This window comes from Hippichthys cyanospilos, chromosome 13, assembly GCF_059441005.1.
Source record: "Hippichthys cyanospilos isolate Australia breed blue-spotted pipefish chromosome 13, RoL_Hcya_1.0, whole genome shotgun sequence".
NCBI lineage: Eukaryota > Metazoa > Chordata > Actinopteri > Syngnathiformes > Syngnathidae > Hippichthys > Hippichthys cyanospilos.
The window spans coordinates 11,720,120-11,745,998 of record NC_142381.1 but is presented as its reverse complement, the minus strand read 5'-3'; the positions used below and the strand labels follow the sequence as shown (position 1 = coordinate 11,745,998).

Genomic DNA, 25,879 nt, shown 5'->3' with positions numbered 1-25,879 from the left:
AAATTAAAATCAAGACTTTTCGCTGGCGTAACAGCAACATGACATGACACATATATACATTATACATATGTGCATTCCATAAACTGATAATGCCACTACTGACATGAATCAAATAGTTATTTGACAAGAAATATGGTTGGTAATCTATAACCCAGCCAACTGGGTAAAAAAAACAAACAAACAAAAAAGCCGACCGCCATCCATTATTGTAGTTTTAGGAGCTAGAACCTTTCCTATTTGACGGCAGGACGACACATGCAAAATGTGTCAGAAAGGTTCCAGGACTGGTGCCACAAAATTCACCAGCATGTCAACAAAAATTTAAATAGCCTTTGATAGAGAAATACTTCCTCACTCCAGTCGCAATATATAAAACAAAATGTCTAACCTAAATACATCGTAACCCTTCTGCAGTATTCATTTTCATTCACATCATTTAATATTTTATGCAAGAAATGACCAACTCCTGGTAGAGTGAAGTGGGTGTGGTATGTTGAAATTTGGGTGAAATTTCAGCTCCCTAGTGTCTTCTTTCAATGATGTCCTTTTGATGTGAAATGACTGACGTTAAGATCAAAGGATTGTACAAAATACTGATTAAGGACTAACCCTAACCCGACATGACCATATGGAGCAAAAAAACAAAAAACGGGTTAGCAAAGTAAAAAATCTAAAATCACTGAGCAAGACTTGAGAATTGAGAAGAACTTTGAAACATCATATCCATGTTTATCGCTGTAACGGAAATATTTGGTGTTGTCCGTATACATCGTCCGCCTTTTCCTGTTTAGTCCTGAATATCCTGTCTGTCACCATCGAAGCACACTGATGTAATTGCAAAAAAACAAACAAAAAAGAAACAAATAGCAGAGTTAGCATTTTTTCCTCCATGAATGTAAAGTTTATTTCAATCGTCCTCCGCGGACCGTAAAAGACAACACTTATACATTTGCAGTCCCGACATGCACAAAAATCAAAAACTCCAAAATGACAACAAATAAAAAATAAAAATCAAGTCTTTTTTTTTTTTCCATTTTGTAAAGTGAAGTAGTACAATTTTGTTACCCATTCATGCAGCGCACAACTTAGATGAGCAAAAAACAAAACAAAAATGACAAACATCGCAAACAACGTCCACATTCAGAGTACGTTTGACAACTTCATAGCAATTCAAGCGTTTCCGGTGAAGTGAGTCGCAAACATCGTTAAACCCAAAACGGGACAATAACCGCGACGGGGGAAAAAAAAAAAAGTTACATCAAGAGTGCAATGTGCGACATCTCCCGTCGAAGCCAGTTGAGCGTGGGAAACTCGCGAAACTCGACAAAACACGCAGACGATCCCACACACGGGGGGCCATGCATCAGCACACAAGAGGATTTCGGAGCTAAAGCTAAGCTCGTGCACGTGGACCACGTATATGCTAGCGTCAACACGCGCACACATTTATATAGAAACAAACAAACGTTTATACTTAACTAGTTCAATCCCAAAGAAACATTTTTACGTTTCTCTTTAAGTCAGAAAGACAGACATTCAATCCAGATTTTTTTATTTAATGAATATGTATTTTTTTCCGGTTTTGTCTTTTTTAGGGAGGGTCTTAAAGTTATCTATTACTTCAATACAGGGGTGTTAAACTCATTTATATCATGGGCCACATTGTAGTTATCGATCCTGTCCGAGGGCCGGAATAAGGGTGTTTGTCACACACCGAATTTGGAAATCAGAAGCTGGCAAAAACTGTTCAAGACAGATCAGGAACACACATTTTTTTGTTTTTCTGAAGACAACGTGCAAGTTCGGTCCTTTAGCCAGAAACTTGAAGTCAAATCAATATTTTGCGGGCCATATAAATTGATGTGGGGGTCCAGATCTGGCCCCCAGGCCTTAAGTTTGACACCTCTGCATTACTACTTCAGTATGTTAGTACCTAAATTGACTGTTTAGTGTCAAGTACTTTAGGTCATAAGTACTAAAGTAATCAATTACATAGGAGAGTAATGATTAATTAAAGTAATTGATAAACATTTACCAACTTGATTCATTTGGTAGCTGCCACTCCTTCAGGAAAACAGTTCAGAAAAAAAATGTCAAAAATATATAAATAAGTACCTGGGATAGATTGTCTCTTCGACAGAAAAAAAAAAAAACATAAAAATATGTCTTTGGGATTTAATGAGTTAAACACATCAGGTTAAAAGTAGTCCCAATCTTACAAGGAGGTCTACGAAGAAGTATTAGGGCCACACTGAAATGAAAATCAAAAATATTACAAAAGGGAAATCCTTTATTTATTAATCCTTCATTTAATGGGGCTCACACGCAAATCTTAACCGACTGGAATCACGATTCCGATGAAAAATTTACGGCAGCCGGAAGATAATGAAGAAAAAAAGCTAATATCGGAATTTTTGGGAAATAAAGCAATATAAATACGGCCAGATTTTTGTCACATGAGAATATGGCTATTTTTGCATAGTTTTGAAAGAAAGTACTGTATATAGACAACAAGGGAATTTTAAGAAGGAATAATTTTGGAAAATATGCCTGTGACCTTAGGACTGTTTTCACATAACGTTCCGACTTCACAACTGCCTTTTTAAAACGCTCCCAATTTTGTCTCACAAATTAATAACATTTTCTTAATTTCTTTCCTATTTCTTTAATTAATTTTCTGAAAATGCTTTTCTGACACATTACAATTTTCCGCATGATTACAAATAAGTATTAATTTAGTATTAAGTATTAATTTTCCTGTGAATATACGACCAGTTTTTTTCTTGGAGAAAAAAAGTAGTTTAAAAGGGGCTCTTCCTCTCAAACGATAGTTTTCTGAAAACGATTTTTTCACTAAAAAAACTAAAAAAAACTTGCCTTTTTTTCAATGAGGCTTTAATATTCCTGCGTAAGAAGACAGACATGCAACGCACACAGGAGTTAACACAGTAGGTAACACGTAGCCTCACACACACACACACACACACCACGTGCGCATGCAGGCATCAACCCGACGCAAACACACCCACAGTCAGAAGTCGGATCTCCCATAGGGAGAAGAAAGCCATCGCACAGACATGAAGTATTAATCCAATTATAAATAAATCAAGCAGTAACAACATGAAGGTTACGAGAACGAGACATTTAAGAAAGCTCGGTGTCCTCATTCGCTCCGTCCCCGGCGGCGGACAAAAAGTTGCAGACCATCGGTTTTACAAAGCCAGTCGATGCAAAACGTGTACATCTCCAAATATAAAAATACAAATCCACAAAAGAATAACTATAGAGACGAGTTTGTTTTGATACTGGCGCGGAGTTTCCTGGGTAATATTTCTCTCTCTTTGAAGCTAATGGCACTTATGTCGGAAGGGTTCAAATCTCCGTTGTCAGGGAAACACGATCGCCACTGTCAGGATTATCTATAGATACGGTATTTTTTTGTCGGTTTTTTTTTTTTTCTCTCTATACGCGTGCCTCGATAGCTATCTGACGCAAGCTCCTTCCTCCGGGATGGAAACGTAGGCACCTTTGTGATTGTGACGCGTGGAATGCTGTCGTCCATCAAGGGGAGGGGGGGGGTCAAAAAAAGTGGAAACCCGACTAGGCCACAAACTAAAAACAGGCACAGTGTCTACATTACGTGAAGAACTAAAAAGGATTGGTTTTGTGAAGGCATGATGCAAATGTAAGGCTTTGACACACCACACGTTATCTTTAGTGCATTGAAAGAAAAAGAAAGGAATTTTCAAAGGAAATCGATGCTCACTTTTTCCGAATTCACGAGTACTTGGAAGATTGTTTACGACTGCTCTTTGGCAATCGGGCGCCGCGTCGAATCTTGGCTCCGAGGATTGTTAAACTTCACAACCAAGAGTTTTAATTGGCTGCGATGATTTTACTCGTTTTGGTTTAGCGCTACTAACCGTTTTTTTCCCCCCGTTAAATGAAGAGAGGAGACGCTTTGCGCAGGTTCGCAAAACAAAAAAGAACCGTGCTCGGTCAATAGAACACAATTCGTTTGTTCCTTTTCGCAAAAGAATATACGATTCCATTCTCGTCTGTCCGCGGTCATGGTAAGAGTCCACGAAATTCCCCAAAAGGAGAAAGCGGGAAGAGCTCTTCCGGTTTTGGAACGGCCGCGGCTCACCACTCTCTGCTCCTCTGCTTGGTGGTGTCGTACGCTCGGATCACCTCCGATTGTGACACCACTCCGTTCTCGTCTTGGGAAAAGGCGTAGCCGTCTGCCAAACACAATCGAATGGATCATGAAAACATCAAAGGAACAAAAATGACCAAAATAAAGTCAATGAAATGAATACTCATTAATCATCTGGAGTACACAGAGAAAGCTAAATTGTTTAAATTTGACACGTGCTAAAAGTGACTCGAGAAAGAACTTTTTCAGAGTAGACTACGCTCTAGCCGCTCACTATGAAGCTAACAAGAAGCTATTTGCAAGTAGCTGAGGGAGTGCAGGAACAAAATAGGTTGAAATGTACCTAGTAACAATTTTAGTTCACGTGAAAACGTCATTTTTAGTTTTTCACTCTGGAACAATTTGCACAGATGTTGAGACGAGCCGCGGCTAATGCTAAGCAAACAATGGCTTAGATTTAGCATTCCCACCTCAAATGTCAAGTAAGTCAATGGTTATCAAATGGGGGTCCCTGAAGGAACTCCAGCGGGTACTCGAGATTTTAAATAAAACAAACATGCCAAAAATTATTATTGAGTTAATTATATGTTTGAGGAAAATATCAGTTCATAAAACAAATGTGGTCAGTGGGTTATTCAATATCGTTATTTTAAAAAGACAGAGTCACACCGAAACTAGAATGGTTCGACCCGACTTATGTGCGACTGCTCGTTACCTGTCAAGTTAGCTACCATGATTTAAAAAAAGTTGAATATTTTTCTGTGGTCAAATACTTATAATTATTTCTTTTTGAGAAAAGGTCTGACACCTTTATCTTGATTATTTTTTGTGGACAAGTATTTATTAATAATTATCTTTTGTGAACAGATCTCCACTGTATCCCAAAATATGCTTTATATATAAATAAATAAATAATTATTTATAAATATTTCTTTGTGAGGACTGGTTTGACATGTTGATTTTTTTGGGGACAAATCATGAATAATTAAGTCACTTTTTTTAATATGATAAACACTACCTAGACTTTTTTAAACAATGTTTTAAAGGCATCAAAGCGAAAAAAAAAAAAACCCAGCAGGCTAAGAGTTACCGAAACTAAGGTTTTCTACAGTCTCACCTTCACGTCAAATGAGCTGCTCAGTACCTGCGGGCCAACTCAAAGGAGCGCGCTGTGGCGAGTGCATTGTTGTGGAAGGGGAATAACAACGCAACATTTTGTCATATCACAAATTACGGCGCTCTTACTAATTGAGGACACAGCAGGCACACGAGAAGGAAGGGAAAATAAGCAGAGAAAAAAGATGGAAAGAGGAACGACTATTTGTCTATTGACGAGCTATGAAGGCACAGGGTTTAAAAAGGTGAGGTTTGACTAAGCAAAACAATCACACCACATGTGTCTCATCCCCACCTATGAGACAAACAGAAAAAAATGATCACACAAAGGACACAAGGCAACAAAGAAAGAAAGAAAATCAAACCCGATGACTACCAAAGTAATGCTATCTTACTTTTTGTTACGTGTTTAAATATAAATGGTGTTGTACAGTAAGGAAAGTTGATCATTGGGTTTTAAATGCCCGTTTTTGTACAATACAATTTATTATTAGAGCGGCCAAAGTTAAGGCGATAATTTTGGGGATGAATTGAAATCTTGACTGTTTTATTTACAGCGGAACTCTGCAAATTTTAACCCAAAAATTTGAGGATAATCACAGGCACGAAAATGGATGTTTACATCGTTTTACTTTAAAAAGTTGCATTGCGGCTCATTTAAAAAAAAAAAAAAAAAAGTGCACCTTGCATGTAACCGCCACAAAGTCTCACAAGTGCTGCTGCTTTGTGATGCTGTTAGGCAGAACTAAACTAAACTATTTGTAATGCAGAACATTTGAGCCAGTTTTCATATATTTGCTTGGTTTTTGTGCTAAAAGCAAGATGCCTTTGAAAATCACAGCAAGATAAAATGTAAACTGTACTTTTCAAGTGTTGGATGTGTGCCTTCAAGAGGCGTGGTCAAGTAAGTGTCATTAGTAGCTGAAGCCTTTTTGGTGAGCGACTCAAATACTGTTAATATGTATTCCTTTTGGCACATTTCTGCCCCTCACAGGTCAGTCTTGGTACTACGACTGACATCTGGTTATGAGCATTGTGGATGGATATATTGTTATGTGTTTTGTGCTGTGTTGGTCATCTGGAGTACACCACACACAAAAAGAGCAGTGGGAACACATGGCTCATTTTGTGGGGGGTCTGTCTCCCCCCCAAAAAGGGGGAAAAAAAAGCCGGTATGGGAAGGTGCTCCCATGAGAAAGCAAGACGATACAAAAAAAAAAAAAAGACAAGGATGTTGAGTAACTCACGTAGCAGGTTCTGCTGCATGGACTCGGAGCGGTACAGACTCACAGTGCTCTTCTTGAAGACATTTTTCAGGAGCTGGGCCCTCTCCGTCAAGCTACACATAGAGAGACGCACACACACACACACACACACAGACAGAAACGGACACACACAAGCGCACACAGTCAGCCAGTGTGTTATGCGCATGCTGAGATCCACAGGCCCATTTAACAAGGCATTCATCAAGCACCTCTACCTGCTGGCTCCGGCTCCACGTAGGGAAACAAAGTGGCCGAGACACAAAGTGTGCGAAATATGTGAAGCAGCAGGAAAGCGGGGAAAGGAATTCATGTAAAGCTAACAAATGTTTGGCTGCTCATACTTGGACTTTTTTTCCTTTTTTTTTTTAACTCTCTGTGTTACACATGTTTGTGCATGTGTGTGTGTGTGTGTGTGTGTGTGTGTGCGGGTCTGGGACAGCGGCCAGGCCGAGGGATCACTTTCAGCCAGCGGGAGATCTCACACGGATCTGCTTCATGCTAATGGGCGCTGCAGGCCTCGCAGCTCAGACAGCTGCGCCCCCCCCCCCCCCCCAACCACCGCCCCCCACCCCCACTACCGCTCCAATACACTGCCATTGGATCACAGCAATGCACATGATGCCAATCAGCATTTTCAATGACATGATTGCTGATATTACAGTCAAAAGAGGTGGATTAAAGAGCAATCAAAGCCCTGGATTTAAGTGCAGTTTGAAGAGTTCTACTGGATTCTACTGATTGCTTTGGAACAGGGACAGCTTGCACAACTCAATCATTCTTGAGCTGAGTGTTTCCTTTTTCACTTGAAAAAAAAGAGGCTTTTCATGTGCTTATGATCAAGTCTTATTTTTACGGCACTAAAAAAGGCCTTCATTTACTTTTTTTCATGCACGTTTTTGCTCAAATTGCATTTTAGATTTGTGTTTTATGATTGTTATTTTCTTGATTGTTTGATTTGTGTGTTTTAACACACTTAGAAAGTGTTTTTTTTAGGTTAACACTAATATAATTTAATGTAATTTAAAACATTGAACTTAATACTATGATTTTGATTTATAAACCATATTCAATTCAATGACAACATGAATAATGTAAACACTGTTATTATTATTATAAACTACTGTCCTGTGAGTGTATATGCAACACATGGTCTTCAACTTGGGAGAATGAGGGCTTTGATAGTTATTTTTTTAACTTCAACCTACTTTAAGTTTATTTTTGAATTTATCTATTATGTTTTAAAAATTATGCTCAATTAAAAAAGAAAAAAATAATCGTTTCGCATGAAAAGGGTGTTATAACTACTGCTTCAGCTTTAGTTTTGGAGATGTATGACGTAGAGATTATAAGGAGTTGCTAGTTCGACTTTTTATGAATATTGAAAGAATTTTGAATGATCAATAACTTTGCAACATCCAAAGAAAAAGGCAGTAATGACATTGAGAGTGATGACACAATCATTCCCTTTTATTAAAATTGAAAATCAAACTATTCAAGAAACTTTACTTAAGGTAAGTGGTAAACTGCCAGCGGGGAAAAAAAAAAAGCCTGAATAGGAACTCAAACGTGAAAAATATGATGTTTTCAGAGATATACAGAACATAAAGCCACAATCTCCAGACTTGAACCCCATCGAGCTGATAAAAATGTTAGATTTCTTCCATTGTGGAAAAAATGCTACAAGTGTGCTTAGCTGTTAACTGTTATTTCATTGGTTAATTAAAATGTTTATTTGTTCTGCTGCGAATGTTTAAAATGTAATAAATACTTACTGTCGATTCTCCTATCTATTCTTCTATCTTACTGTAGATTCTTCTATCACAAAAGTAATTAAACAGCCAAAGGTTTATTATAAAAGTGATTAATCAGCATTTCCAGCAAACGGTTAGTTAATAGGTTAGTAGAAAGTATTGCATAGTTGTTACTTTTAGTTATTCTTTACAAATTTTGCAGTAGATTATTAAGGTGAAGCCATATATTCACTGCATATCACCTGCCACATTAATAGTACATACAACAAAAGATAAAAGGAAATACTTTATTTTTGTTGAAAAAGAGAACTTAGTATCTAGAGAAACCCCCAAAAAGCATAACAATGTGTGTAGAGACACAGGTTAAGTTTAAGTTAAGTTCAAGTTAAGCCGCCCAGTAAAAAGATGTCAAGGTGAGTGGTTGCATACCTTTTCCCGTGCACTACAGCTCCGGGATCTTTGGATAACGCTTCCAGCTCCTGCACCTCATCCACCAGTGTCTTGAAAAACACTTTCTTCACCCTGTAACCAGACAACATGGACACGCGTGCACGCACACGCGCAAGAATCACAATGATGAGAGTTTAATTTAGCCCAGATGCTGACTAGGAGAAAAACATTGAATTTTCATGGAAGCCCAAACATGAAAGTGGTGATAGGATGAGATTCAGGAGGAATTTCCTTAAGTGTAGAGATGAGAGAGCCCGAGAGGAGACTCACACTTTGTAGGCCACGTCAAAGACTAGTGAGGTGATGGGGATGAAGACCAGGCCCGTCCAGAAGACCCCCGAAGAGAACATCATCTCCGCCTGACACACACACACACACACGCGCACACACAGGTGAGTGTAAGACAATACAGAGCTTAAAAGGCCATCAGATAAGAGAAAGAGCTCTTAGAAGGAAACAACACCTGATAACAGCTAACCTTCATCATCCTCTTCAGCGGCTCTTATTGAGGAGCATACATGACAAAACAAACAGTTGTGTTGTGGAAACGCTGAGAGGAGTTGGAGCCAAATAACAGTCCTAATCCAGCGTGACTAAATGATACCATGCTTTTGTCTGGACTCACGCAGCCCCCTCGGGCCTCCCAGGTGGAGGAAGTACCTGTGAGAGATTGAGGTGTCTCGTTCACCTGAATCCGAGAGGCTTTTTTAATGACACGCTCCGTGCAAGCCCATCATTCAGCAGCCGGCTGGAATCTGCTCTCTTTTTGCAGAAAAGCACATTCCGTCACTAATGAATCCTTTTTCAAATCATTTATCCTATTGATTATTCCGTTGAAAATGTGTGTAATTGCTCCTCCGCACTTAAAAAAAAATCAACTAAGGCTGACTATGAGTTGAGGAGAGTGGTTACAACTTTGTGTTTATTATCTTTTACACCCATGAATTTTTTACCATCAAAATTGGTCTATGCGAACCGGTTAGCCATTTTAATGAGCATTAGTGTGCTAGCGATTACATTTAAGGTCAACAGACACTAACTACTATTTAGTTCACACATACATAATGTTATACTTATATTAAAGTCACTTACAAATGATGCTAAAACAATATTCCTGTTCTTCTTGTTTTGTCTTCTTCTTGACAAGCAGACTGGGCACGTTTTGTGCTTGACTGCCACTTACTGTACACTTAAAACCGAGGAAGTATAGATTGTTTCTCGGACAATACGGCCCAGGCATTCTTTGAAAGCTACATACGTATGCTAATATTGTCTTTAATGATAGCCTGCTAACGACTAAATCAGGAAGTGTTTTTAAGCACACATGTAGCATTAGCCGGTGGTGCACCAAGACAAGAAACGGAGCCAAATGTCGAGACGGTCTTTGCATACTGTTTTTTTTCTTGTATGCCTTTTCTACCTTGCACATTACTTGATTTTTGTCACTTTTTTTTTTTAATGATTCCATACCTATATTATTCAGTGTTGTATGGAAAATGTTTCTCCGTTGCCACCATCGCACCACTATACAAACAGTGGGGCGAACATGGTTCTGGCAAGGCTTTAAGGTGGATATTTTTATATTGAGGTTTTGTTGCATAAATTAAAATAAGCACATTAAAAAAAATAAAGCAATTTTTGTATGTAAGTGTAAATAGGATGAAAGCCACAAATACAGTGCAGCCACAAATATAAGACGTGATCAGACAGAACCACAACTGAGTGAATCATTTAACACACGCCGGCGTATTACAGTATTAAAAACAGCGGACTAATGGTTTCGGGCCTATTCATTTTTTTAACGGTTTGTGAAATAATTTTGTATGCTGCATTAAAGCACCTTGTGGGCATGAACTGGGCCGTAGGCCATACGTTTGACACCGTGCAGTAATACATTTGATTGTTGAGGTGTGCCTTTAAGGGGCTCCCTTAGTGAATGAAATCAAGAGCTGCAGTCATGGAATTACTTCAGTATTAGTGTCTGTCCCATGCTCCGTCGACATAACACAGAATTGCTACTCATATTTTATATTTATGAATTCAACTTAAAGTCAATAATCTTCAAAGGTTTTCTCACCTATATTCCTCACTTATCATGTCTGACTGACTTATCATGACTCTCTAGACTGAGCGTCTGTGGTGTTTTCATTTAAAATCCACAAGTGATTGAAGAGATTCGGGAGTTTCGGGAGGTATTTTTTGGGGGGGGAAGAGGGCTATGTATAGGGTTTGGGGGGGGCATGTATCTTTCAGCTCTCTGTGCAAGACAGTGTTTACTTTGGGCCGTTTGCATTGAAAAGTTCTGTCATTGCGTGTCAAAGTGCACAACTCTGCGCTCCTCGCATTGTGATGTGCCACTTGTTCAAACTGCCGGGGCGCCCCTCAGCTGTGTCCTTCCTGTAACGTGACACACACGAGGGCCCCCAGCATGCACACATACAGACAAACGCACACACACGCGACATCATCATCAGTGTCAAAAGTATCAAAGCGGCACATTTGGCTCAAATGAACTAATCTGCCGGCCATTAGCCGCAAATTGACTTTGATGCGTGACAAAAACACGGCGCCTGGAGGAAACTCCAAATGACAGGAAATCAAGAAATGTCTTCCCTCCCGCCTGTGGCAGATACAGATGAATGGAGCTTTTCTGTGCGGCTCAGCCACACGACCATGTAACAAGGCGAGGGGACCCAAATTAGATGGCGAAATTACAGACAAAACGGGTGGAAATTTTGTCTGTTTTTCTTGTAAGTTGCTTTAATTATTTTCACGTTCATCCAGTCTTTGTCACAATTTAATGACGCCGTTTAAGCTGTCCGGTGAGTCTTTTGAAAAATAAATCCAGAGGTGATAAGTAACTTATCGTGTCAGGCTATGAAAAGTTTGAAAAATAAATCATTAGATTAAATCAGGTGTTCCAAAATAAGGAGAGGAGCTCTAAATAGGTTGCAGGTCCATTTTTGGGGTCCATGAAACAATTGTCAAAAGGTTGCATAAGGTGTTTGTATTTCTCTTCAATTATACCTTTCTTGAGAAAAAAAAACAAAAAACTTGTATATATTGATGTTATGGCAACATATAACATCTTTTTTATGGGTCCAGGGGGGGAGAACAAAATCAACAAGACCAGTTTACCTAAATAAACCTTGAAAGAATGCAAACAAAGCAACACCAAACATTTGTCTTCAGCGAGCCTGAGTGACGCCTAAATCAGGGGAGGCCCTCGGGGGCTACATGGGGCGAAGGGGGTCCTGTGGGACAGAAGGGGGGCTGTACTTTCAGGACAAACTAATAAACTGACTGACTGGTGTGGATTGTTAGAAGAAAATGTTCTTGCCCAGGTTTTTCAGGCCAAAGCAGCAAGTAGTTGCGTAGACCAAGGAACCATTTTTTTCTACCTTAGGTTTGGTAGCTTTTAACAGTTGCTCATTATAAGTGTTTTTTTTCATTTTCATGTTTTTCTTTTATGTATTTCCTCTTACACCAGTCTGTCAAAATGGATTAATGGGAATGCAAACTGTGGCGAACAACAGTGGCTTCAAGCAACGTTTAATGGCTTCTGCACCATTAATTTCAACGCCTGTGATGATGAAGAGACAGCAAATAACAGTGACCTAAAAGAAGAGTGAAAACAAAGTTCCTTCTTCTTTTTCAACACAGCACTGACAGCCTCATCGACACGGGCCAGCCCCTACAACAACACCAGCGCAGACAAATCTGCCAATAAGGTCTCAGAAGAGCTCCAGCAGCGAAAGCAAACAAAGAGCTTCTTGCTCAACTCGTCCATCCTCTCCGCATGTTTTAACCAATGCAGACACACACGCACATACGAAAACCTTCAACACCTGAAAGTCAGCAGTGTGATTTGCAGTGTTTGGATAAGACCAAGGCGGCTTTTGTCACTCAAACTGTACGTTGTAGCCTGGTATTCATTGTGCAGTCGAGCGGCCGAGAAGAATCCAATGATGCAACCGACACTGAAGCAGAAGTGTGGAAAAACATCATACAAAGTTAAGAAGTCAACAACAGCAGTAAATACAGCAAGTAATGTATATTGCAATTGCAATTCACATTGAAACCCAGTGGAAGTTTGCTCTGACAAAGAGTGAAAAATTTGAACGCGGCGGTGGTAGGCAAGCAAGGGTCGCTGATGAAACATCACAGAAACAAATGCATGGTACCTACTTGGCTTGACTCAACTTTAATGCTGATTGGCAAATCTAAGCAGGATGTAGTCATTTCTACAGTTAGAAATGACAAAATGAGCACACTGAATAAACCCATGAGATAGTGCAGAACTATCCTTCAAGGTTCTATAGTTTAAGACACAATGTTAACTCACCTCAACTTTGTTTAAAGCACTTTCAAAACAAACTCTGTTTACAAGAACTAAGACAATTTAAAAATAATATAATGACAGAGCAGTAGCAGAGTTTCATGCTGTATCAAAAGCCAAAGAATAAAAATCAGTTTTAGGTTGATGAGTTTTAAAAATGGGCAGAGAGACAGCTTCCTCACGTTTAGCAGGAGGTCAATACAAAGAACAAGGCTGTCAAGAGATAGGTGACGAGCCTACAACCTTGAAGAAAAAGAAAATTTTCAACAGGCAATACAGACAATACCGGGAATCCTACTTGAAATAGGGATTTCTCGCGGTAAGGACTTCTGTGCACTACTTCCCCACCAAAAAGGACCCAAAAACCGACAAATCAATTCCCACTGACATGAAATCGATTCCCAACCTATTTGTTATCAAACCAGATGAGCTTGCAAATGGCGGCAGCCTTAAAAGTATGTTTGAGACTCCCGACATCACATCTGAGATGTGAGAGAAAAACAAGCTGAGTGCTTCCATTAGTTTGGCATTAATGGTGAGTTCATATTTTTTGTGAACTTTATATTCACCATCCCCCCATTTATCAGTCCACCTATTTGTTCAAACCAGGGGAATTTAGCATGGCCGAGACGTATTAAAAGTATGTTCGTAACCCCAGACAGCACATCTGTGTGAAAAGAGAAACAAGCTAACGGCTCCCGTTAGTTCGGTGCATTTTACATTGAACACCCTTCCCGTCCACGATAAAATTCATTGCATCCTTCAGTCTATCATTTAATATGGATGCCCGACATTTGGAGTATGTGTATGTGGAGTACCTGACGTGTGTGTGTGATTGTGATGGATGGATTCTGCACCTGTCCCGTCAAGAGCAAAAATATTATGCCTGACATTGACGAATGTGTTACCATGACAGCGCACAGAGGATGAAAAAGAGGAGCGTAGATTTCTAGTGCCCTGGGGCTGTTTTCGGCAAAAGGCGGGGGTAGACAAAGAGGGTAAAAAAACATGCTGACGCAACAAGTAGTCAAGGAAGAGAGGCAGAGGCAAGTGCAGGAGACGTGCAGATTGAAGCTGACAGCAAGGGAGGCGGCTTTATGCTAGGGGGCACTGGTCTTTGTGAAAGATTGTGTGTTCCCACGTCAGGTCTTAAACACGCTCTTCTCTGTGATGCGGTCTCAGGTTTCAGAAAAAAGAAAGAAAGATGGGCGCTTGTTTGATGATGCACTGGCATCCCCGAGTTGGGGCGCAGAGAGGAGAAAAGGAAGGGGGAGTCTTCTGTTGTGTAAGGTTACCGATCAGCTTGTCACAGGACAACATTAGAGTGCTTGGTGAATTGCTGCGAGGCACGGATGAAAGCACAGAGCAAGAAATACTCAAGTACACACGCAGCTGCATGCAAGTGTGTGTGTGTGTACAGATATTGTGTCGCACATATGAAGACAAAACTCTTTTGGGTAATACATTCACCAGACACTTACAAGACAAAGAGTTAACTGCTCAGCATGATTTGACCGATACAGAAGCACCTACGAAACGATGGAACAGGTTTCTCAAGTGTGGCAACTTACTAAAAGGGATCAATGACATACCCTGCGCTATATTGCATTAACATGGTGTATTTTTCAAGTTAGAATTTGTTTTCTACTTTTTGTTTAGAAGTGAAAATCGTTAGAAACTGGAATCAAATAAAAAACGGAATGGGAAAAAAATAGTCAAAATCCAAATAATTTCCAAACTTAATTAGTGTCTTCGGATTTCAGCCTCTCAAAAGTAATTATTAGTTCTTTTTTTTTTAATACTTAATGAAAACAGATCAATAACGTTTTATGTTTAATCAAAATAACACATTTGCAAACAATTGTTTACTTTGAAAAGAATGACTGAACACGTAACCGAATCAGTTTTAAAAGTTTGGTGAGTATCAAACCCTCCTATTCAATTATTTATTTGTTGTTTCACGGTTCTTAATCACTATAAAACACCAAATAACAACAATAATTAGTAAATAAACAGTAATCGAGAACACATTTTAATAAACTTTTATGCAAAACAAAACTTTATCCAATTATTCGAGAGGCAAAAGTACATTTTTAATTGATGATTTTCTGTTAATTCTAAGATCTTACTCATACAAATATCAAACTTCATTAACTACTGAAAATTTGCAATTAATTATTTTAAACATGAAATATTTTGACGGCACTAATATTTTTTAAGTCTCCACACCACTGAGACTACGGCCTGCCTCTGCTTCCAAGTTAAAAAAAAAAATTCTCTCCAATATTTTTTTTAAACTGTTCTTGGCATAAGCCAGATATAAACATGCAAGGAAAATATATTAGCTATAAAATTTATTGTAGACATACAAACAGCACAGGCCAAAAGAATGCTTGTACAGAAACTTCCTGCCAGGATTTTGGTCCTTTATGATGATGAGAACTCAAAATGTGCTGGGAAACATCGCTTGTCAATTTCGACACAAGACGCAAAGGCCACAAAAAGAAAAAGGTTTAAAAAAAAAAAAATTAAAAGAAAAAAAAAAGAAAATCATTTCAGGGTTGTCTGCTTCCTGCGACACAAGCGCCTCACGCCTAACCTCAGTTTGTTTTGCTACCAGAGCACCTCGCTGTCTCAACATCACCTGCGTATACTCAGCGCACAGGGAGGCCGACCTAACACAAACAGCCTCCTAATTGGCCCAATTAAGTCGTTATGCAACACAAGCCGGAGATCTGACAGGCTCCCAGCCTCTGGCTCTCCTAACGAAGGTGCGCTCGCGAGCGTCTGCCGCACCGAGTCGCTTGTGAGGAAACGCAGGTGTGTGAGCGCGTACGCTTACCTCGCCCGACATGTCGGGGGCCAAAGGGATGAGGGGCCACAGGGACGAGTAGATGACAAAGAACACCACCCACAAGGTAATGCTGCCCCAGATGGCGATGTGACTGAACTGCAAACACCAAAGGACAGCGCCAATGAGAGGGGAATAATATCCTGACGGGAAAAATATGCTTTAAAGGGACAATGTGTAAGATTTAGACCGTTTTCTTACTAAAAAAAAATAAATTAAATGATTATAAATTAAAAAAAATTAGCAAATATATGTATTAACAACCAACAGTATGTTTTAAATATAATTGTAGGTCTAGTTATCATTAAATGATATTACATGGGGCGTGGAACTCCTCCGGAGGCTGCCATGTCTGTTATAGCTACGGGCAATGGTAAATGCAGCATCTCCTGCTGTCCGTAATGAAAATAAAGGTCTAAATCTTACCCATTGTCCCTTTAATGGGAAAAAAATTAAGTTGTAAGTTGTCAGAAATTGCTCTATTTACATGGAATGCTTTGCTCTGGGGTGATTTTTTTTTAATATGGCTGGTTTGTAACAGCTCTAATTTCTGAATATCAGTTGAACAACCTGGTAAATTGGTGTGAGTACTACAGAAGTGAGTATTATACTTATTACCTACCATAGTCCAAGATGAGGTTTCCAGGCCTGCTTTAAGGCATACTGTGATGACCACAAACTGTGGGGACACAAGAAAAACAACATCAACACACACAATTACCTTTCTGCAAAAATGCCCTTGTAGGCACGTCAGACATTTGTATTTGCTTACTTACTGTGTAAACCATGTTTCCTAAAAGGAGATAGTCGGGGGTTCTGCCGTTGCCAAACACTGTATCTGTGAGGAGATTGAAAGGATTTTCAGGGCAGGCTACGACAGTAACTGACTGAATCCCATTGACGACTCCATACGTCATTTTTACTGGGATGGCACTGAGTGATTTAAAACTCAATCATTGACAGTCATAGAAGTTAAATATCCATTTTGAGTGGACTGGCAGTAATGAGTTAAGTTAGTCCATTTACAGGTGACTTATTATTAGGGTGGCCAGATATTCCTTTTTGACATATTTGGTCCTACTTTTGAGCCCTGGGTCTCGGTTCCTGACAGATTTTGCCGTCAGTTTTATGAACAAGGTGCCTCACAAGTCTGTAGCCACATTGTAGGGGGTACATGGAAACATTATTTATTTGACAAATCACTGTGGATTAAATTTGCTAGGAATAAATCCTGGTGAAAAATATCTGCATATTTTATTTTCAGCAAACTAGTCATGTCCCATTTTATTTTTTATTTTGGCGGGGCGTACTTTGCAGAAAACTCAGTTTGAACTTCAAATTGTAAAACTTGAAATTCCACAGTATTTGACTCTAAAAGAATCCCCTGAAGCCTCATCTAAATGCAGAGGAATGAAGAAGTGCTGCTAACACGATATAATGTAGAGTGCGTGTCCCATTGTGACTGGAAGACAGGACACACATGTTTGCAATTGACCAGTGGACACATGCAGAAAGCGTTAATTAAGACAAAGTATGCGACGCTGACGGCACTCTCTCATCGTGAATCTTCAGGAGCCGCTCACCGTGCTGGAAGGCTTTGAGAGGGAACCAAAAGAGGATGACGGAATGGAAGAGGCCGTTCAGACAATGGGCCCAGAAAACCTGCAAAGAAAAAAAAAAAGGGGTGTGGGGGGGTGGAGATGGTTGAAAATTCCAACAAGAGAGAAAGCAAGAAGCTTGGATACAAAAGAGTGTGGGGAGCTCCTGCCTACCAAGCAACCTCTGACCTGGGCCCTTTGTGCTAGCCCAGCGCTAGGCTAAGTGGCGGTTTTGTCGGGGCCCCCACTATCAATGGCCACCCCGCTGACAGACACGTTGTATATCCTCTGTGGGTACCACTGGGTGGGGGAGAAGCAGTGAAGCAAAAGCGGACTCAAATGTATTCTGGATAGAAAAAGTGGCCTGAAAAGTAGCGAGTCTCTTGTCTTATTACCAAACTTTTGAAAACAGAGTGTTTCTTTTTCAAGTCTGACTAAAAAAGGAGAGACTACCGGTTTGATGTGCGCGTCTGAATTCTTTAAAGACCATCATCATTTTAATGAATTTTGAATAATCAGCAACACGATTTTATTTAATGATAAATACCTACAGTGTTTCTGTAAGTCTTTCAAAGTGTTTATATTTTCCTAGAAATTTCCAATGTCCCATTTTCACTTGCCACAAACATTGCGACTGAGCTATTTTGTTGTTGTTTCCTTGTTTTAAATATATTTAACTTATTTAAGTACATTTTTTTAATACACTGCAATGTAATGCAATATATTTTCTATAACGTAATATTTTTAGTTATTGTCATAACTTGATTGAAATATGTTGGTTGTTTTCTAAAGATTTTTCAATCACTATCCTTATCTTTTATATTTCATGCACATATTTATTTTACTTGCAAAGTACATATTTATTTTACTTGCATTTAAATGTGATAAATTACTTTCAAATTGACCTATTTGTTTAATTTACTACAACCCCCTGTGTGTTTGTTTGTATTTCACCTATTATCCACCCATCCATCCTACGCTCGCTAGGGTCACGAGCTTGCTGGTGCCTATCCCAGCTGTCTATGGGCAGTAGTTGGGGGACACCCATGCCGGCATGCTCGGAGAGAACATGCCAGCTTCACACATTTAATGCTAACCACTCAACCAGCTGCCCTTCAGATATTGTATGCTTAAAAAAAAAATAATAAAAAAAAAAAAATCAATGCAATACTTACATAAATGTTTCTATTTATTGTCATAAAATTCATGTATTAAGTTGGTTGTTTTCTTTAAATAATCCTTTGTTAATTACTTTATCTTGATGCATTTAATTTGTTTATTTATTTTACTTATTTTTTCTCGAATAATGTGCAAGGTGCTACTTATTTAAGAAAAAAAAAAATCTTCACACAGGTTCACATTATGAGTTCCAAAATATTGCATAATTACATGACAGCTACAAGTTTGAAGCCAATTCCAAATGAGAGGGTCTATGTTATTACTGAGTATGATTCCTTGAGGAAGGGTTAACTTCATTGAGACTCAGCACTTTTGGGTGCCAGCTAAATGACAAGCTTAAGCATTGAGTTAGCAGATTTGTGTGTGTGTGTGTGTGTGCGTGTGTTTACGCACATGATCACACACACGGTTGTCATGGTAATTATTACAGTCCACGAAAGGTGTGTGAAGACATAGGATGAGTCCTCCACATCGAGTCTAAGAGAAACTTGCTCTAAATGTACATTCCACAAAGACTGTGCCAAGTAAAACACAAATGGGCGATGTTGTGTGAAATTACTGTGAAATCTATTCTGCCGCTCAAAGAAATTGCTCCACTTTGGATGTCCGTGTTGTTGCTACAAAGAAATTAACACCAAGACTTGAAAAATAAATGTTCCTGTCCTGGCCTCTTTTCAGCGAGTGGATTTTAAACAGACTTTTTGGACTGATTCAGCAAATATGCCCGGAAAACTTCTTGCAAGACAAGTAGTTAACCTTGAAAACTGAACGGTTGAGGGGTATTTTCATAGGTTTGAATGACATTGCTTTAAAAGAAGCGAGCTGAATTGGGGCTGTGGGCCCGTTGTTTCTACAAGTTGGCCTCGGTGGCCCGACCTCCTCACCTTTCCTATCATCGCACGCACACGCCCTCCACACATCCTCCTCCACTCCTCCCAGGATTACCTCACCCTTTCGTTGTGTCCAAAAAAGCCAATCCACGAAAAGAATCCCCCGCCACGCCTCGCTCCCTTTCTCGCTGGTCAGATGCTTTCTAAATGATCTTTCATTCTACAAGCACATTTATGCCAATTAGCGTCACAGTTTTGCCTCCTCCATCCTGCTCAACACTAATGCAATCAATAAATGTTCATAAATATTTGTCACAATGGCAATTGTGTTGGGTGAAGTGGGAAGGGAGGGGAAAGGTGGCACAAGTGGTTGTAAACACCATGGCCACCTAAAGAGAGGTTTATGTGAATATGTCGTTAAAAGGCGACACCTTTACATTCTGCTACACTGGCTCACCTCCTCCTGTCATGTCACCATCAACAGCTTTGATTTACAATCTATAAATGCTGACTTCTTGAATCACAGAGAGAGAAAAACGGTGTACAAGCCAGTGACAACAAAGAGTAGCAGACATGGCCAAAAACTCAATATACATGTCAGGTCATGGAAAATTTGAGGTAGGACTTCAAATATTGGCTCCAGTCTTCTTCTTATATACACTCAAACTATCCAAAATAATCAGATAGAAATGTCCAGTCGAGGTCAACTGAAATTTTTGAGGACGAAGAAGCTCGGAGACGCCATTGGTTTGCAATCACTTACTTATTCTGAGTCTTTGTTTCCCATGTGGACTGAAGGCTGCACTTAGTTTTCTTGGTGTATGCCACAGGGCAGCAGGCAAGGATATCAGAGCTCTGGTGCAAGCTTGCCCAGAGATAGCAGCCTGTCAGGAAGTTATAGGAAGACTTTTCCTGCTGGTTGGTCTAAGGCTATTAGAAGTCGGAAGTAACTCTGCCAGCCTGTATTTTATTCATTATGCTTAGTTCTTCAACAATTATATGTCTCGAGACTTTATCGAGGTTTTCAATTTGTTTTTTTAAAAGGGAGGTCAAAGTTGAAAAAAAAAGTACAAATGACAGATTCCTCTTCTACTGCAAATGTGTCTGGCTAGTTCCTGGATTTTCAAATGGGCAAGTTTCCTTCATTTGTACCTAGGCACGTGTGATTTCTCTGATAAACACCAAGTCCATTCAAGGACCCGTAGTGATCACCTTTCAATGATCCCCCCCCCCCCAAAAAATGTGTTGATAAGCAGAGGCTAGGGAAATTCCTTTGGCTTGGATAGGTTTAGTATGGAATGACATGCCACGTAATATACAGTAATAATATAATGGCAGGAGCATTGTGGCCCCGTGCAGCAGGCACTTACCCTACAAGCTGATTCTTTTTAAGTGTCACAAGATAACCGCTATCAATAAGTCAAAAATAGAAAAAAGAAAAAATATTGGAAGGAATAACGTGCAATGTTTTATAAAAATTCCAATTCTAGGTTCATCTTAAAATTTCATTCAAAAGCTTAACATTTCTACTTAGTGTGTCGCCATCAATATCCATCAGGATCTGCTTCATACCTCACTAACTGATTGCAGAACTGACACCACATCATCCCGTCTCCCTGAGGGCAAACGTGAACAAATGGTTTTGTGCTTTAACAAATTGCATAATTCTCCATGGCAAACGGCATCATGCTACATCCTTTACATCCCCCTGGTCCTTTCTGCACCCCCGGCCCAACCACCCGTCTGACCTTGCCTGTCCGTGACCCCCATGGCCAATCTCTCTTTATTCCAGCTCCACGCCGTACTAACCAGGTCACCACGCTTGTGGGGAGCGTACAGGAGTTGAATGTGGCTAAAAGAGAAGACGTCTTTATTGCTATCTCAACAAGAGGGCCTCCACCCTGTCCCTATCAGCCCCACCCCAACCTCAAAATAACGTGCCGGGCTATCTCGACAAGACAGGTCACAACAGCCTAGGGTAAACCTCCAGATTGGGCATTAGCAAGTCTTACTCTATGAAAAGTGCTGTAAAAGTATTTACCTTGGTGTTGAATCCCATTGCATTCTGAGAGGTTTTGTAGAGCTCTGGGTACTTCAGCATGTTTTCTTTCCGACAGGAGCGCTCAAATATTCCCAGAGTGAGCGGAGGCAAGGCAGTGAAGATCTGGACAATAAATTACAACATAAGAACAAAAAAAGAGGAATACAATATTAGGGTTGCGAGAGACACAAACCATAACACGTCGCAATTACTAAAACAAAAACGTAGCTTTATTTTACACTCCTTCTTTACTTGCTTGATACAATTGTGTCAAAAAATTCTAAATGTTGGTCGTTCATAATTAGGAGGAAATGTGTTATTTGTTATTCTGTGTTTATAAATGTTCGTCACAAAGCAAAAAAAAATATATTTGTGAATTTCCATCCCAGTACTCGCTATTCAAATCAACTGTTCTGTAGAATAGCCGAATACCAACAATAATTGATAGTGGCAGCCTTGATTCACATTGTTGTTTTGTTTGTAACTTTATTCATCATTCAATGGAAAACATATACTTCTAAATGTGTTTTTGCTATATTTTGTTCTTGGTGTTTCAGATAAGAAGAAACTTCAATACTTAAACATGCCTCCTTTTCATTGGACAATTGTGCAAACTTTCCTCTTTTGTACTACTGCATCTTCATGGCTAAAGCAAATTCCTGTTGATAATTCTAGTGGAATTGTGTTCATGCTTTACTCTTCCTTACTCTCTTCCTCTTAATCTCTTTGTTTTCAACCACTGAGTATAAGTGACATTACTGTCAAACCTTTAATTATTCCAGCCTGGCTAAAAGTGCAATGATTTAGGAGTGCTGTAATGCTGAGATGTTGTGGAAAAGGGATTTAGAGGTGGGGGCGCGCATGGGTCACGTAGTGTGACTTCCCATTGGGCCCATCAGGAGTGGGAGTCTGCAGGGGCATCAGTCTGCGCGACATGCTCCATCGGGTGCCTTTCTTATTCCGGGGAAGATCTCCATTGAGGGGCAGATTCAGACCAGTGCCTCCGACAGACTCCCACGGAGCCACAGGAATTTGGGCTCTGCCCAACAGTGTAACCGAGTTGGTGGTTTATCGGGAAATTATTGCGAGGGGCAGGGCTGCAAGAACATCCACTTTAGAATCAGAAGTACGCAGATAGACGTTTTTACGTCAGCAAAATCATGACAGCTATGAAATATGACTTCATTAGGAGTGGCCCCACTACAGAGCCCTGCGGGACGCCCCTTCCTTTGCTTTTTAATATCATGCAAGCATAGTTGCGCCCGCTAACGACACTTCCTGGGGCAAGGCAAACTGTTGTTCTTTCACATTCAGCGCATAGTTTAGGCCACAGGGGAAAGTTGGGCTTTGACAAAGGGTCATTAATACACTGGAGGGCTTTCAGGATGTTAGTGACACAATCCCGCAATGAAGAGACGCTTCCAACGGCAGCTCTTTTGGCAGCGTTAAGCTGTGTAGACTGTAAAGCTTTTATCAACACTCACCACGTTGTACAAGCCGATGCACCAGCGCTCAAACAAAATCTGACCCGAGAAGCCATTGACAAATGCAAACCAGATCTGCAAGAGAAAAAAAAAAAAACATCAAATGAGGCATGAGTGAAACAGTAGAAGAAATAGCAAAACGTAATCAAAACGTAATCACAAATGTATAATTTTAATTGAAGTGTAAATCCATTTGAGAGACAGATATAACAATAAATATTTACTTCTACCCTTTCGATTACGTTATTTTGATCTTAATTAAAAACTTAACATTTTTTTAACATTCAGCGATGAATGTAAAGTTCATCATAAAAACACTTTTTAAAAACACATTTTGTCATTTGCTGTCGACCGAAAATGACGTCACGTGCGCTTGAAGGCTCAGGTAACGATGAATCAGAGCTTAGCTTGTGAAGATAACTTGACCAGCACGTAAGCCATGATTGGTCACGACCCAAGCCTTGAGCAAAGGTGGGTTTTTTTGTTTTTTTTTTGACAGCAAATTATTTTTTTTAAAGGTATTACATAAAACATGAAATGAAAAAGAATTAAGTTAACAAAATAATTATGGACAAAATATTCACTTTCTATGGCTCAAAACGGCTACATAAGTGGAAAATCTCTTCGTCACATTTAACGATCTTAACTGTTGCACAAGGGTAAAAATAACTTCTAATTTTAAGACACTACATTAATAAATTAATAAACACCCGGTTTTTGACGTCTATATCTGCCAATGTCACTAAATCAAACACAAAGGTGTGATGCTAAGGTAATTTTAGTTGTAGATGTCTTATTAAAAAAAAGTTTAAACTTTGGATTTTTTTGTTTATTTTACAATTTTTTCCCCAAATATTGGCTGAAACCATTAATATGACTGTAAAAAATTCCCGATGTATTGTGTTGCTATAAGAAAGGCTCATCATGTTATTAAAACTTCAACAAGTGGTGGTTCAGAAGCGGACCTCTTGTTATCACTCATGTCAAAGCTGTCTGGGGGAACATCAGGGCTGCAGCCTTAAGCAAGCACTTCCTCGCTTCATTGGACTTCATTATGAAGGCATGAGCTGCCACAAATTGGGACTATTTGAGGGTCTCAGCCGCCCCCATCTCCCTCCCGTTCTCGATCTGCCACCGGCTCCTCCTTTTATATTGTGAAGGACCGTACATGCGACCCAACCCCCATTCTTAAGACCGAAAGGCATGCACGTAAAGACCAGGGCCAGTTTTACGTGCATGTGTGTGCTCCGGCGTTACCACGCCCACCTTCCATCAGGTGCACTCTACCATGAGCTTGTTGCTTTTGTATGCGGGGGCCCTGTTTTCACACTCATATGGGATGCACACTCAAAATATGCGAAGCTCTGCAACCACAAGCAGTTTTGGGGGCCTTGGTTTGGCTTAGTGGTACAGTGAAGCTCTGTGTGTCATGGGGGATACGTTTCAGACCCAGCTGTGACACAAAAAGACCACCTCTCCTAAAAACTTGTTAAAATAGATTTAAACTGTGCTAAAAGCAGACTCGCACTTTCCTGATTAGATCTCATTTTAATTAGCTTGACGCTAACATATACGAAGAAACACCATAGAGTGAATTACAAAAAATAGAATTTATATTTTGGTATTATAAACCTTTAAAAGAGCTGTTTCTATTACACACATGAAGCTCTTTTAAAGAGCTGTTTCTATTACACACATGAAGTAGCAATAAATATAGCAAACAGCATATACGACATTGCTCACATGCATACAAGGCTAATGATTATTTTAATTGATTCAATCCCAGAAACATGTTTATACTTCTTTACACAGTCCGGAGAATCAATCCCAGGTACTTATTTATTAATGTTTCAAATATTAGGGTAAAGAAGGGTGTGAATATAGCTGCCACTAAATCTCAAATCCCAAGGAATCAATTCCAAAGATGTGTTCATACATTTTTACATCGTCCCGACATTTAATCCTATATACTTATTTACTCTTTTTTTGTATTATTAAATAGAAGAGTAAATGAAGGTCTGAAAAAAGATTGATTTCTTAAATTGATGATTATTTTCTTGATTAAATGATGAATCCATTTTCTTTCCCATTTGTATCCATTCATACATTTTTTTTTCCAAATGCACTGGGCAAGATGCTCGGAAACATATTCCCATGAAACTATATGCTCTATGAAACAACAAATTTTAAAAGACTAAGTGTACAGTGGTTGTGTGGTACCCTTCTTCTTGATCTCAATTATGCACCATTTCTTCCCGGAGAGCTCAGTGCTACTTAGCATGTTGTAGTACAACAACAACAAAACAGGGGAACAACTCTAACGTGAGACTTGCTTGTATAAAACCCATAAAAAAAGAAAAGTTTAAAAATCCACTTTACGGCAAGGGTGAATACATTGCTATGGTTTGTTTGTGTGCACATGAAGCCCTGAGAGCCAGGAAGCAGGTTGCCTCAAGCAGCGGTAACGAGGAGAAGCTAGCAAGCAGGTCAAACTGCTGAATTAATTACAGTTCAGCTGAATGTGAGGCTGGAGCCTGTTTATTGTTATGCAAGTTAAAAAAAAAAAGAAGCTTCCATTCACAGCAAGCAGTAAATGCTTCTCATGTGAGTGTTTTGGCCTGGTCCTCAGGGTCCCCAATACGTCCCCTATGCCTGTCTCTCTTGAGGGACAGATGCATTGATTTGCTCATTAAGGGGAAGAACCCGCCAGGATTTTTCTTGCCCTATTCTTCTCATCATTGAGGGCCACTCAGTGGAGGGGTGTGGCTGGCCTCTCTCCCCCAGTGCACATGTTGAAAAACAGCAATGCAGGCGATTAG

The 25,879-nt window shown here is 39.6% G+C and overlaps 1 protein-coding gene across 6 annotated transcripts in view; it reads right to left on the bottom strand.

Moving 5' to 3' along the window:
- Positions 1-872: 872 nt before the first annotated feature.
- The window catches only part of atp8a1 (ATPase phospholipid transporting 8A1), a 91,496-nt gene continuing 66,489 nt past the window's right edge, over positions 873-25,879 (bottom strand). For 4 of the 6 annotated variants that reach the window (XM_088430886.1, XM_088430887.1, XM_088430890.1 and 1 more), the window contains 10 exons: positions 23,061-23,135; positions 21,577-21,699; positions 17,512-17,590; positions 16,705-16,766; positions 16,551-16,607; positions 15,920-16,027; positions 9,009-9,097; positions 8,718-8,810; positions 6,520-6,611; positions 873-4,241 (listed from right to left, as the gene is read on the bottom strand). In XM_088430886.1, coding sequence (XP_088287012.1) covers positions 4,144-4,241; positions 6,520-6,611; positions 8,718-8,810; positions 9,009-9,097; positions 15,920-16,027; positions 16,551-16,607; positions 16,705-16,766; positions 17,512-17,590; positions 21,577-21,699; positions 23,061-23,135 — 876 coding nt within the window. In that variant the 3' untranslated portion in view covers positions 873-4,143. Of the gene's footprint in view, positions 4,242-5,273; positions 5,568-6,519; positions 6,612-8,717; positions 8,811-9,008; positions 9,098-15,919; positions 16,028-16,550; positions 16,608-16,704; positions 16,767-17,511; positions 17,591-21,576; positions 21,700-23,060; positions 23,136-25,879 lie in introns of all 6 variants that reach the window. The other 2 variants (XM_088430888.1, XR_015867564.1) reach the window with 2 other exon arrangements.